Source organism: Musca vetustissima, unplaced genomic scaffold (assembly GCF_032173495.1).
Source record: "Musca vetustissima isolate MV318-11 ecotype Yass unplaced genomic scaffold, APGP_CSIRO_Mvet_v1 utg1965, whole genome shotgun sequence".
Lineage (NCBI taxonomy): Eukaryota > Metazoa > Arthropoda > Insecta > Diptera > Muscidae > Musca > Musca vetustissima.
This window is the reverse complement of record NW_026880781.1, coordinates 65233-79803: the sequence shown is the minus strand read 5'-3', so window position 1 is coordinate 79803 and position 14571 is coordinate 65233. Positions and strand designations below refer to the sequence as shown.

At 42.5% G+C, this 14571-nt stretch overlaps 1 protein-coding gene across 1 annotated transcript; it reads right to left on the bottom strand.

Moving 5' to 3' along the window:
• Window positions 1-6787: 6787 nt before the first annotated feature.
• LOC133326606 (serine/threonine-protein kinase Wnk-like) lies at window positions 6788-13659 on the bottom strand. Its single transcript, XM_061535236.1, has 3 exons — window positions 11068-13659; window positions 7562-10866; window positions 6788-7121 (listed from the first exon to the last, which is right to left on the bottom strand). The coding sequence occupies exons 1-3, from the start codon at window positions 13657-13659 to the stop codon at window positions 6788-6790; spliced, it is 6231 nt and encodes a 2076-aa protein (XP_061391220.1).
• Between the last annotated feature and the right edge of the window lie 912 nt (window positions 13660-14571).

The following is a 14571-nucleotide window of genomic DNA, read 5'->3' as shown; positions in this document are numbered from 1 at the left end:
GCTGGAGCTTCACTTCGAGGTTAACAAGGCATTTACAAACAATACCACACCTTTCCCACTGTTGTGTGTTGTCACATCGCGACAAATGCACACAACGACTCTGTTGTTGTTGTAACAGGTTGGCTGTTGACGAAAGTTCTTTCCTGAAAATGTTGATAGAAGAAAACGGAAGAAGAAAAAGGAAAATATATTAATTAATTAATTAGGAATTCGGATTTGAAGAGGGTAGCCGGAGAAATTGTGCCACCTCTAATGGCTTTAGCCATGAGTCTATGGGCAATAGACTCGTAGGCTCGGACGGACAATTGAATAAATGGTGTGTGTCGTGAGGGCTTTGCTGGCAGGAGGGACACCTGTTTAGGGTTCCGGGGACAATGCGCTCTCGATACGAGTTGAGTACATTGCTGTATCCGGACCTTAGTTGTGCCAGAATTGAACGGGTTTGCCTAGGAAGAAGCCTCTCACTTTCCGAAATTGCAGGAGGATGTTGTTGTAGGACTTTATTGCATCTGTAGCCATTTATGGCATCGGAGACCGCCAGTTGATGCACGGATTTCATCGCGTTCGCTATCGACAATCTGTTGACGTCCGATGGAATGACGTCTTGGATGTCATCACGATAGCGCCTGAAGTCCTGGCGGATGTATCGCGGAGGTGGATCTGGCATCACAGTGTGATGGTTAGGATGACACGGCAGATAGCATGCCAGCAGGAACTGTCTAGTCAACAACACATTATGTTGCTTGACTGACAGCATCCTGGTCCCCTCATGGAGGTGATCGACGCTCGTCATCTGGACACACCCGGTTGCAATTCGGAGTGCATTATTTTGGGAAGTTTGCAATGATCTCCATTGTGTGTCGCTAAGGAAAGAAGTCCAGACTGGGGCAGCATAATTCAGGATGGAACGACCTATAGCCTTATAAGTCGTTACCAGCGTTTCTTTATCCTTGCCCCAGGAGGTGCCAGCCAAAGCTTTCAGAACTTTATTCCCAGCTTTCACCTTCTGGTTGATGTAATTGGAATGCGAGGAGAAATGAAGGAGGCTATCGAAGACCACCCCAAGGATTTTCGGATTATGGACGGTGGGGATGCGCCTACATTCAACGGAAATGTCAAGTTCTAGATTGACTTCTCGCGTCCAGGAAGTGAAAAGTGACACGGTAGACTTTGCAGTGGATAATTTTAGATTGCGCTCCCGGAAGAAGTTGGTGATGGTGGCTAGATAGTTGGAAATTCTTGCACTTACGTCGTCAATGTTAACGCCGGACGAAATAATCGAACAGTCATCGGCGTACGACACCACTGAAACATCTGGTGGGGGACTGGGGAGTTTCGCAAGATACATGTTGAACAAAATGGGAAAAAGGACACCGCCTTGCGGTACTCCCATTTTGATCTTGCGATATTTGGATTTTTGGCCACGGAACTCAACGAAGGCCTGCCGCCCATTAAGGTAGTTGGCAAGCCAACGCTTGGTATCACACGGAAGGGTGGAATTTGTGATATCGGAAATCAGCTCGGAATGATCGACCGTATCAAACGCCTTGGACAGATCTAGAGCTGCCACAATGGTCCGTTCAGGTGGTCGTCGCTGATTGAGGCCATTCGCAATCTTGGAAGTAATTTCTTGCAAAGCCGTTGTTGTGCTATATGATTCCCTGAAACCGTGTTGGTGGGGAGCAAGAACGAAATGCTGTTTCAGGGACGGAAGCAATAGAGACTCTAAAACCTTGGCTACTGGTGACAGCAGAGAAATCGGGCGGTAGGATTCCCCATTAGTAGCGGATTTATCAGCTTTTAGGATTGGAATAATCCGGGCAACTTTCCAAATGTCAGGAATTACCAACTGTGACATCGATAACTCGAGGACTTTGGTCAGATAGCCCAGCCCTAGCTCCAAGCTTCTTTAACATGAAAATGGATATGCCGTCTGGACCAAGGGCTTTGGATGGTTTGGATTTGGAGATAATTGCCTCTACCTCGCTGGATGTAAACGATAGTGGCTGCAAGTCTCTTTTAAGATTCTTGGATCTCCGGATAACTGCTCGCTTGGTCCTGTTCTGCGAAGATGGATGCTCAATGAATTGGCGGCAGAACAGCATTGCACATTTTTTGGCATCGGAATGTTGAATGTTATCGAAGGAAATAGCAGGGAGATTTTTATTTCTTTTGGAACCATATAGACTCTTAATTGTGGACCATAGCTGCTTGGAATTTATGTTGCAGTGGTTAAGGTGTTCTAACCATTTAGAGCGCCTGTGCTCAAGGACTAGAGCATCTATTTCAGCGCTAAGCTGCGGAATTCTATCGTCAGCGGGGCTTTCGGCACGGAGTTGGTCGCGTTGCTGTGCCAATCTGGATGCCCTGGATGGATAATTTGGTCTCATTAGAGGAATTCTGCCCGCAGGAATAAAGCGTTTAGCCGCTTTTTGAATAATTTCTCGGAAAATCTTCTCACCCTTTCTGGCACATACGGGTGGCGGCATAGGACTTAAGGAGTCCTCAATGAATTTTGTGAAGCCGACTTTGTTGGTGTTGCTAGTGTACAGCAACAAACCAAACAGTTTAACCGTGCCTGCGTCTACAACTTCAGTAGTGTTGGCGGTTTATTTGGGATACCATTTGTATTTTGTTTTTGCAAAATAGTCAGGCTGAATCCCAGTTTGTTGTTTTTATAAAAAAACAACTATTTATTAGTGGGGAATGTATGGCATTGTTTGCCGAGGGGTAAGGCAGGGAAGACTATAGTTTCGGATCACGCCACTGATCCTCATCAGTTCCCTTAGTTTTTTGTTAGGACATTCTCCCCAGAAGCTATTGCTTCTATACAAAAAACCTTTCATACCCAAATGTCTCTTGTAACAAAGCCTTACCCCTCGGCAAACAATGCCATACATTCCCCACTAATAAATAGTTGTTTTTTATAAAAACAACAAACTGGGATTCAGCCTGACTATTTTGCAAAAACAAAATACAAATGGTATCCCAAATAAACCGCCAACACTACTGAAATTGCTTTTTTTCTAAACTCTGCGCCTTTATTTCACCTTAAATACAAAATTTTAGATTTTTATTCTGACATTTTTTTTTTGACACTGAAAGGGTTAAAAAAGATTTCCAGGCTCTTCTTGGGCGCATCTCATTTAATTTGAAAGACCATTTTCCGAGATATTGTGTTCTACTTGAATTTTCCATCTAATTCGTGGCCTTCCCCTTTGGCGTGAACCATCAGTAGGCTCACTTTTATATGCCTTTTGAGCTGGGCCCATAGATCTTCCGGAGAATTTTTCTCTCAAACACTCCATGAGCTGCCTCATCTGCTTGCGCAAGTACCCATGCTTCAGATCCATACAACAGCACGGGTAATATCAGCGTCTTGTATAGTGTGAGTTTGGTCTGGCGAGAGGTGACCTTGTTTCTAAACGGCTTACTTAGACCATAGTAGCATTTGTTGGCCTACACTATCCTTCTCCGAATTTCAAAACTGATGTCATTCGTTTTATTTATGGCGCTACCAAGGTATATAAAATCTTTAACTATATCGAAGCTGTAGTTCTCAAGTTCCATAGTTGGTCCGAGTCTAATGAACGTCTTGCGTGTTGATACCATAAGCTTGGTCTTCTCGCCATTTACTGCCAGACCCACTTTGGCAGACTCCTTCTCAATTTGTTCAAAGGTGGCTGTTACCGCTTCCAATGTTCGACCCATTATATCGATGTCATCGGCGAAGGCGAGTAATATGTGTTGTTTGGTGTATCGAGTGTCATTTCTGCTCACCTTTGCGTCTCGTAAGACCTTTTCCAGCAGGATGTTAAAAAGATCACACGACAAACTGAAACCTTGCCTGAATCCTCGTTCGGCATTGAAGGACTCCGATAGGTCCTTTCCGACTTTAACTGCTGACCTTGTGCCACTTAAGGCTATCCTGCATAGCCGTATTATTTTTGCAGGAATGCCGAACGTAGGGAATGCATTAAACACCTCTGAACGGATAGGGCTGTCGAATGGGGCTTTATTGTCGACGAATAGGCGGAATGTGTCGATGTATTTTTCGTGTGTTTTTTCCAGGATTTGGCACAGAGTGAAAATCTGGACAATGGTGGATTTGGCAGGTCTGAAGCCGCATTGGTATGTTCCAATAATGTCATTGACCATTAGCTTCAGTCGTTCACACAGCACACTGTATACCACTTTATATGCGATGGGAAGAAGACTAATTCCTCTGTAGTTGGTACATATCGCCTTGTATCCTTTTTGTGCACTGGACACAGGATGCTGAGTTTCCAATCATTGTCATGCATCCTCTAGCCAAATTGTATTAATCAGCTGGTGCATGCTCCTGACCAGCATGTGACCACCAGCCTTGAATAGTTCGGCTGGTAATCCATCGGCTCCTGCTGCTTTATTGTTCTTGAGCCGAATAATTGCTATTATGGCCTTATCTTGGCTTGGCTGTCATTGACTGGCAATAAGGCTGAACGTCGGTTGAATACACTTCAGATGTTCCAACCACTTATTTCGATGTTCTAACGATTCAGGTACCGCTATTGTTATTTGTAAAGCCGGACATTAAAACTATACGACAATTATTTAAAGTAATGGTTGGTAAATTCTATAAATTCTTGCCAGTTTAATTTTCTATGATTAAAAGAAGTGCGGCATTCAGATATGATGAAATCAGGCTATCTGTTTATAGAGGATTCGAGAGCGTCTTAACCGTTCCGTAAAGTTTACTCGTACCTGTTCTCGTATGCTCTACGACTAATCTGCTGACCTCAATAGTAAGTGTATCATCATGTTCATTATCTAGCCATATTTCTCTTGCTGGGGAAATATATATAATCTACATCAAAAAGGATGGGAAATTCTCTTAAGCAATGGTAAATATTGGTAAATTCTCCGAATACATGCCAGTTGGATTTTCTGTGGTTAAGAAGTGCAACGTTCAAAAGTGGTGGAATCACATATGACTACGCCAGAACTAGACCAGATGGATATATAGGTTTTACATGAGGTTTCCTCCCGCCATCTGCGTCCCGCATTCTGTAAAAGATCTTATGGATACTACCTATGTAATACCAGAGAGGTGGTTTAACAGTAGCATCATCTTGTATGTTGATCGACGGCGATCCAGTACGAGCAAACTCGTCAGCTATTTCTTTCCCTATTATGTCGCTATGTCCGGGAACACAATAAAGTCCAACAAAGAGACGGACATCTAGCAACATTTCTCTACATTCTCGAACCGCCCTAGAATTTATAGTCCGCGAATTTATAGCCTGTAGAGCCGCATGACTATCGACAAATATAGTCACTGGTCCAAGATCATTGCGCCATAATTCTTTGACCAATTACGCAGCCTTCTGATTGCTAAAATTTCTGCCTGAAAAACGCTACATTTGTTGTTCATCTTAGCATAACATCAACCCAATCCACCAGAGTAGAGGAGATTCTTGTGTTTACGACAGCTTGCTGGATAGATTTCAGCTTAACAGGATGCTACTGTAAAGTCAGAGTTATTCAAGTTTTTCTCGATGCATCTAACCACTTCGTGTAGGGCTGTATCGACTGATTTGCCTATGATGTAAACGTGTTGTGAATTACCGATTTTTTTGTTCTTATTTCCAGGTCCAGTAAGCTTTCCATTGATTTCAATAGAAAGGAAGAGAGACTAATCCGTCTGTAATCCTTAGGAAGTCTGTGGCTGGGCTTTCCCGCTTTGGGAATAAAAAGCATTTCAATCAGTAAGTAGTTTTGATTTACTAGCCTTGTTGTAAGATTTTCTTGCAATTTTACGAAGGATTGCAAGTTCCTTGGTCCACCACACCGGCTGAGATTTTATCCCAGTATAGGTATTTGGATAAGAATTCTCATAGCAACATAGGAGAGCATTCGTCACCTTTTTCACCGCTCTTTCAACATCTTTGGTCGTACGAAGGTCGCAGCGACCCTCGATTCCCGATGATGTTCCAGCTCTAAATCAGTTCCAATTTGTTCTCCTAGGGTTTCTGTTTTACTCCGTCGTTGAAGACATTAAAAAATATCAACCTGTGATCCGAAAAGGAACACTTTTCCGATACTTCCCAATTTCCAACCTCAGAGGAGTCCATGTTTTTGAGGGTGATGTCTATCACTTCACCCTTCACGTTGTTTACAAAAGTAGCTGTATTGCCCCTATTACATATTTTTAGATTAAATTCAAGAATAACTTTGAAAACAGACTCACCTCTGGTGTTTGTATCGCTGCTTCCCCTGTAGAAATGGTAAGCATTAGCATCGCATCCTGGGACCAGTCTGCCCATTTCGTTTCCCATTTCGTTGCTTACCAATATACTTTGTGTTCCAACATAACTCTCTGCCATTTTTGCGACATAAATAAAACATCAATGATATATTTTCGTTTAAAATATTCCTTTTTTTGCATAAATATACATACATACAAGTTGAAATAGTTGTTTTTTATTTATTATTATATAGTTAACGTGTTTTGTTTTTGCGTTGTTGTTTGTTTTATTTGTTTTTTACATACATAATCTTTTTTATACATTATTACATAAATATGTTGCTTAATTTTAGTGCGTTTAGAACTGATTATCCCATCGTATACGGATAGTAGAAGACCGACAAGACTACTATCGGTTATTGGACTTGTTGTTGTTGCTGTTGTGCGTTATTGGTGGTGTTGTTATTGTTGTTGATATTGTCACTCTTTTGAAGTGTGGCAATATCGGTTGGCATCATTTCAGTCTGTTTGGATGGCTGGGGAAGGGATGGAGGAGCGGTGTTAGGAAGTGTCAACAAGGCGGCGGGACCAACGACGTTTGGCTGTATCGCCTGCATGGCTTGCAGGTGATTGAGCTGTTGCTGTTGTTGCAGCAGTAATTGTTGTTGTTGATGCAATTGTTGTTGCTGGTGTTGATGTTGTTGCTGCTGTAACTGTTGTTGGTGATGTAATTGTTGCTGTTGTTGTTGGTGTATGTGTTGCTGTTGTTGTTGATGCTGTTGCAACTGTTGATGGAATTGATGTTGTTGTTGTTGATGTTGCTGCTGCTGTTGTTGAGGTTGCTGCAGCGGCTGCTGTTGCTGGATTGGCTGGTGTTGGATTTGCGGATGTTGTTGTTGCTGCTGTAATTGCAGTTGTTGCATGGGTTGATTGATTTGCGTCAAATCGGTTATTGTGGTGGTCTGTTGTGGAATAAATTGTTGTTGCTGATGATGTATTTGTTGCATTTTTGTTGTCTGCATTTGTATAGCTGTGGCGGTGGCCTGTTGTTGGGGCTGTGTTGCCTGCATATTTAACTGGGGATTTAACATTACAGCATAGCCCTGGACTGAAGCCGAGACAGCTGTTGTTTGGGTATTGGCACTTATGATTTGTTGCTGCTGTGGTACAGCTGCTATAGGAGCCGCGGTTGCCGCAGCGGGGGTGTGGTTCAGCGATGGCACCAGGGAATTACCAAAATTTATATAACCCTGCTGATTGATGGCGGTGGGTTGTATATAAAGATATTGTTGTTGTTGTGTTGGTGGTGCTGCTGCTGTGTGAGCATCGTTAGCCTGTCGCATGGCTTTTTGAAACTTTTCATATTCCACATAGTGTTTGAGACGCAACTCATCCTCTTCGATAAGTTGTCGTTGACGCAGAAGCAGTAAACGTTGATGTTGATTTGTACCCAAACGCAGGTTGCACAGTTGACTCACAAGTGAGTCCAAATTGTGTTTGATGTCCGATTGAATGACGGTGGGTAATAGGTTGGGATGGGTGGCTGCCAGAGACATGGGTTCCTCTTGTTGTGGTATTGCTGGTAAACGGGCCGCCGGGTTGGCCTCGACCAATTCATTGCCCATATGAGGTGGCACGGTACTGGGGACCATTGGACCATTTGTGGTGTATTGGTAGGGTTGCAAAAGATTATTGGGTTGTTGTTGTTGCTGTACAACTGGGGCCGTTATAAACGGCATGCCTAGCTGTTGATGTTGTTGTACTGTCGGTTGTACAGTATGTTGTTGGGTTTGTAAAACTTGATTATTTAGGAATTGCTGTTGAATCTGTTGCTGTTGTTGCTGCTGCTGTTGATGTTGTTGTAACTGTTGTTGATGTTGCAGCTGTTTATCATTCTGCATATTCTGAACCATTAATTGCTGCAATGCCATTTGCTGTTGTTGTTGTGCTTGAGTTTGCGGCGGCTGCTGCTGTTGTTGCTGCATGGGCTGTTGGGCGGCAACAGTTTGCAAAATTGCCGGTTTTGCAGCTGCCAGTATGGGCTGTTGAATTGTGGTCAGGGGTAAATTCGTTGGCACTAACATCTGACCCCCCGCAGCAACTGCTGCAGCATTTTGTATCTGATGTTGTATGGCTGCAGTCCTTTGAATTTGTTGTTGGATATGTTGTTGCAATTGTACAGCAACATGTGTGGGTGGGTTGTAGATAACCTGGGGCGCTGCTGGTGCCTGGGCAGCAACAGGGTCTTGCAGAGGAAGAACTACTGCAGCTGAAGTTGGCGGCGGTTTAACGTTGACCGCTCCCAGGGCCATTTGATGTTGATATTGCACGGCGGGTAACAAATGTTCAATGGAGGCATCATTGGATTTTCGTTTAGGTTTCGGATGTTCGGGTGGTTTGGGATGTTGTACAACGGGTGTTGGGGGTTGTTCCTGACGTATCTGTGTGGCTTCCACGGCGGCAGTAGGTGTTGCTGCTGTTGCTGTTACCGCTTTATTTGTGTCTTTATTTTGTTGTTGTTGCTGTTGCTCTTGGGATTTCTGTTCCTGGACACGACTAACACAAAATCTTGATACTTTACGTGATCCAGGTTCTTTTTCCATTGCCTTTTGGGCAACAGTTGTTATGGGTTCGGTGTTGGATGTGTTGGTTGTGGCAGAGGTTTGCTGCTGTTGTGGTTGTTGTTGCTGATCCTCATTAGTTGATGTTTCAGTATTTCTCAAGGCCGCCAATTTCTTTTCCAAATCGGCAATGGAATTTTGTGTCAAACCTCCCGTTTTTGTTTGTGTCGCATTTGAGGTTATGGTCGAATCAACACTACCACAGGCTGGTAATTGTGGCAGAATATTTTTGATTTCTGCCACACCATTTGTATTGGAGATTTTTTGTGTTGAATTGTCTCCTGGATTTAGTTGATTCGGTTGAGTTTCTTGTTGTGGTTGCTGTCCAGAGTTGCCATCATTACCCTCAATAATATTGGTCAGCACATTTTGCAGTTCATTACAACCACTGTTGTCCAACGATGTACGCCTGGAATTGTATGTGGAGGAGGAACGTGTTGAACTTAATGGTGCCGTTGTTGAGGTGTCCTCTTCATTTTGACTTAGACAGGAGTTTTGTTGTTGTTGCTGCTGCTGCTGTTGTTGAATATTTTCATTATTAATGGATGCCACAATTGCTGAGGCAAATGCCTGGGCATGGGTAATATTTTCCAATTCAATTTTCAATTGTTCCAATGAATTGTTGTTATTACCATTTGTTGTTGTGTTGGTGGTGTTGTTGTTTCCTAATTCCGTGCCATTTTCAGTTACTGTGACTGGACCCGTTTGATTGACAATTTCATTATCATTTTGTTCGGGTATTGGTTCAATGCTGTTGGTTGTTGTTGTAGGCGCCGGCGGTCCAGTAGCACCTGCTGTAGCTGGGGGAGGTGTTGCTGCCACAGCCACACTGTTGTTGGGTAGAATAACGGGGTTTACATAAAATCTGGATATTTTTCTAACCATAGGGGCGGCTGTGGTTGTGTTCGAGTTTGCTTGGGTGTTGTTATTAGAATTGTTATTGTTATTATTCACATTGTTGTTGTTGGTGTTGTTGATTTCATTTTGATTTGCATTATTTTGCAGTTCCCTTAAAGGTGAAACCTTTTCCGTAATAATACCATTTTTAATACTTCCAATACCGCTATCATCTTTTCTTCTTTCGTGTAAATTTTCACCCATTGTTGTGGTGCCGGGAGCATTTTCATTTAAATCGAAATATTGACTTGAACTTCTACCCGAAGGATAACCACCCGAGTTCATTGTTATTGTACTATCCGGTGAATAATCCGAGGAGAGTGATGTATATTCCGATGCTGTACTGGTCTTTCGCGATGAATCTGGATATTGATGATTTTGCCGTTTGTGATCATCAAACGAGGAACTAGCAGTGGGTGTAGATGATGACACCGGAGTAGAAGATGCATTACTATGACCGCTTGAATCATGACCCTGCTGTTGCTGTTGTGTATAGCCCATATCCATTTGACCATCATTGCCAGGTGGAGGATTTGTCATAAGATAATCATGGGAATTAGATTCCATATGATTTGTGATGTGTTGGTGCTGTTGTTGTTCCATTTGACCATTCGTGTTGTTGTTAATGTTGTTCTCCACTCCAGTAATATTTACTTGGGGTATTTGTTGTTGTGTCACAGCATCATTGTTGCCATTTAAAACGACTTGGTGTTGCTGTGGCTGTTCATTGTGTAGTTGGTGTTGCTGTTGTTGTTGTTGCGGTGGTTGTTGGCAAGAATTCGTACCATTTTCATATATAGGTTGTACAGCAGGATTCATATTGTGCTGTTGGTTAGCATCATAGTTGTTTTGCATCTGTTGTTGTTGTTGAATATAGTCCTGCATTTGTGTTGGCTGCGACTGAGGCTGCTGATGTTGCTGTTCGTAAATAATATTTGCCGAGGAACTTTGAGCAGGGATTTGTTGTTGCGGCTGCGACATGTGCTGATTATATTCCTGTATTTGCATAGGCTGCTGTTGTTGTTGCTGCTGCTGTTCATACCCCATATTTGTTGTAGCATTTCCCGCAACATTCGGTTGACAATTTATATCCTGATGGTTATAGTTTTGTTGTTGTTGTTGCTGTGGTTGCATTATTTGTTGATTTTGCATTGTGTATTGTTGTTGTTGCTGTTGCGGTGGCTGCATTGTATATTGAATGGGATACTGCTGTTGTTGGTGCTGCGGCTGCTGCTGTTGCATTTGACCATTTTGAGGTTGCACTTGCATTTGTTGTAACATTGCCTGTTGATTCTGATGTTGTTGCTGCTGCTGTTGTTGCACCAAATAATCTTGTTGTGTTGTTTGCTGATTTGCCTGTTGACTGTAATGTTGCTGATTGGATGGCTGTTGCAGTATGGCATTCAGCGACGAAGCCAGTGACATTTGGGCTGGATTCTGGGCTGGACTATAAAATTGCGGTGGCTGGGATACCATTGCTGTTGGCGACATACCCTGCTGTGATTGTTGTTGCTGCTGCTGATGATGCAGCATTTGATCATCATATTGCACATAATTCTGTTGTTGTCCTTGCTGATTCATATCTTCCACATTGTGTAATTGCATCGTGGGCACAATAAGCTGAAGTGGTTGCGACTGCTGGTGTTGCTGTTGCTGCTGCTGCTGCTGCTGATGATGATGTCTATTCGCTTTTGTACCATCTTCATCTTCTTCCGATTCCACTTCATCTTCCTCCTCCTCTTCCTCCATATTGGCCGGCAACATTTCTCGTTGCTTTTGCAGAGCAATTTTTTCCAATCGCGATTTTTCATTTTGCAGTTGGAATTGTGTTTGTCGTTGGGCCCTTTCCTTAATCAAGGAAAATACTTGGACCTTTAGCAAACGTACAATGGCACGGGCATCTTCCTCGCTAATGATATTTTCCTGCATCATATCATTGCATACCTTTTCACAATCATCGTTTTTAATATCGAATTCGAATTGGATGGCTTCGTTTTCTTTGTGTTTGGAGGAGCGTTTCTTGGGGTCCAAAAATCGCAAACGAAACTCCACAACATTATTGTCGGGATTATTGAGAAATGCCTCGGTGGATGTGGGTTCTACACGTATACCAATATCCTCTTCAAAAAACTCGGAATTTAATAAATCTTTACATTTCGGGCGATCTTCCTTTCTCAGTTCTATGCATTTTTCAATAATCTCCCTTACCTTGGGATCTTCAACTTTACTTAAGGCCGCCGGCTTAATGCCAGATATCACTTTTTTATAAATCTGGGCGGGGCCTTTACATTCACTGTAGGGATATTCGGATACAGCCATCTCCAACATGCACATACCAAAGGCATACACATCCACCGATTCGTCGTAGTGCTCCTCGTACATTTCGGGTGCCATAAATTCTGGTGTACCTATCACAGAACGGGCATGTGAACGATTTTTCAGTGTGGCCAAACCCAAATCGCCAATTTTTACACTACCCGTGGTACCGGTAATAAAAATATTGTCACATTTCAAATCACGATGTATAATTGGTAGGGGTCTAGTGTGTAAAAAGTGTAAACCTTTGAGGATTTGTCGACACCAAGATTTCAGTACTTTGGGATTGATTTTCTTGAAACGTTTCAAATAGGATTTCAGGGTGCCGGACAGCATCAGCTCTGTGACCAATACAATGTTTTTCTTGCGGGCCACACCAAATTCCCAATAGGTATAGAAACGCACAATATTGGGATGTTGTAACTTCTTCAGCATATCGGCTTCCTCACGGAATCTTTTGCGTTCACTTTTCTTGACTTGTTTATCGAGTAATTCACACCAGGCCACAGCTACACCAGTTTCGGTGTCCAAGCCCCGGTAAACAGTTTTGAAACTACCTCTGCCGACTTCCTTGTCATATTTAAAGAAACGACCACATGGTGAAACACCCACCGGTTCGTCATCATCATCTTTTATGGCTGACGAAAGAGTGGGCGCCAAGGCAGCCACCACTGGCGCCAAAGATGTAGATATTTTAGGAACTTCATTGTTAGGTTTCTGTTCATCCGTTTGTAAATTATCCGAAGCCAATAGGGCTTGTTCTTCGGCCACAACTGCCGTTTCAACGGCATCATTTGTTACAACAGCTTCTGTTGCCGTTGCCTGAATTTTATCATTTTCAATACTTGTCAATTCGGATGTGCCCTTGGCAATGACACTACATTCCGCCACTTGTTTTTCAAGCTTCTCCTCTACCTTAAAACCTACTCTTTTGGCACTTTTATTACCACCACCACCAGTGGCAGCACCCAAACCTGGAGGTTTAACCTCATTCTTTTCACACACAAACGAATTGTTGGCATGATCTGTTTCGGTGATCGATATTTCCTTATGATTTGATTTGGCAATCTGATGAGCAGTCTTACTGGTATTACGGGGACAAGTTATACTTGCCGATAACTGTGTACTACTTAGGTCGGTACCACTTGTGCGTGTCGGTGTGCGAAATTGTTCCTCCAAATGTTCCGCTTCGCGGGATAACATTTCAATATTGTCATCATAGTCTCTGGGAAATTCAGTTTCCAGTTCCAAATAGTTGGTGGAGATGTTGCGTGCCGGAGTTTCGACACGCTGCCGTATGAAACGCATATTTGGATTATATTTTTGCATGGCCATCGAGGTAGAGGACTTTCCAAGTCCACCAGCACCACCACCTCCTCCTCCACCTGCTGCTGTGTTCCGTTCATTTGGTTTTTGGGGCGTTGAATATGAGCATGGCGAGATAATGCTATTATCTGTAGCTGTTGATTTCATTGGTGGTGTGTCTTTTGTATCAGGTTTTGTTGGGGTGTGTTCCAATTGGTCTTGCTGTTGCGTTTGCTTCTGACTACCTTCCGAGTTACCCAGTTTGGCTGTTGAATTTGTTGTTGTAGTATCCATTCTAATAATTTAATTTGAAAATGTTAATAATTTTGCTATTAACAAATCATATATTTATTTGTATATATGATGTAGTAGTAGTAGGAGTGGGAGGAGGAGGTATGTATGTAGTATGAAGTCTAAATACTATACTATATATAGATAGAGGTGCGCAACGACAAGAAGAAGGAAGATCCAATATTTTCTTTTTATATTTTATGAAACTAAATGAGAAGGAGATAAAATGAAAAAATAGATAATTGATTATTGATTGCTTTACAGTAATTAGTGCGAGTAAAATAAATATTTATATGTGAGTGTGATAGTTGTTAATATATAATTTAATTATTCCAATGACAACCTGGTGGGTGTGTTGGTGGTTTTTCTATCCCTACTCTAAATGCAACATTCTTTATATTAATTGGAATAAAAGAGAAGGAAATAAATAAAATTACTAAGCAGATTATTTGGCGGTGTGGTGAAATTGTCGTCGGTCTCGTTGCACGGTTCGAGACCGTTTTAACCGTTGCCCACAGTTTACTCAAACCCTTTATTCCGTTTATACTCCGCGAATAATCGGCCGAGAGTTGCCTGTCTATGTGAACTGGTGGGTCATACTCATTCACTGTGGAAAACATGGGGCTATCAAATTTCTGTCCTGTACATTCAGGAGAAGGAACAGGAACGTATGCCCCTATATGTTGCATATTGGGTTGGTGCTGAGTAGACTGTCTCGTCGCTCTAGAGTCACAATAATTCACAAGGGGAAGGGAATTTGAACAACGAACACTTGTTATACCCTTCACCAACCTGTGGTACAGGGTATTATGTCTTTGTGCATATGTTTGTAACAGGCAAAAAGAATCGAAATAGATCCATGGTTCCTTTTGAGAATAAGCATAGAATCACTTTCTGAGTCCATTTAAGCATGTC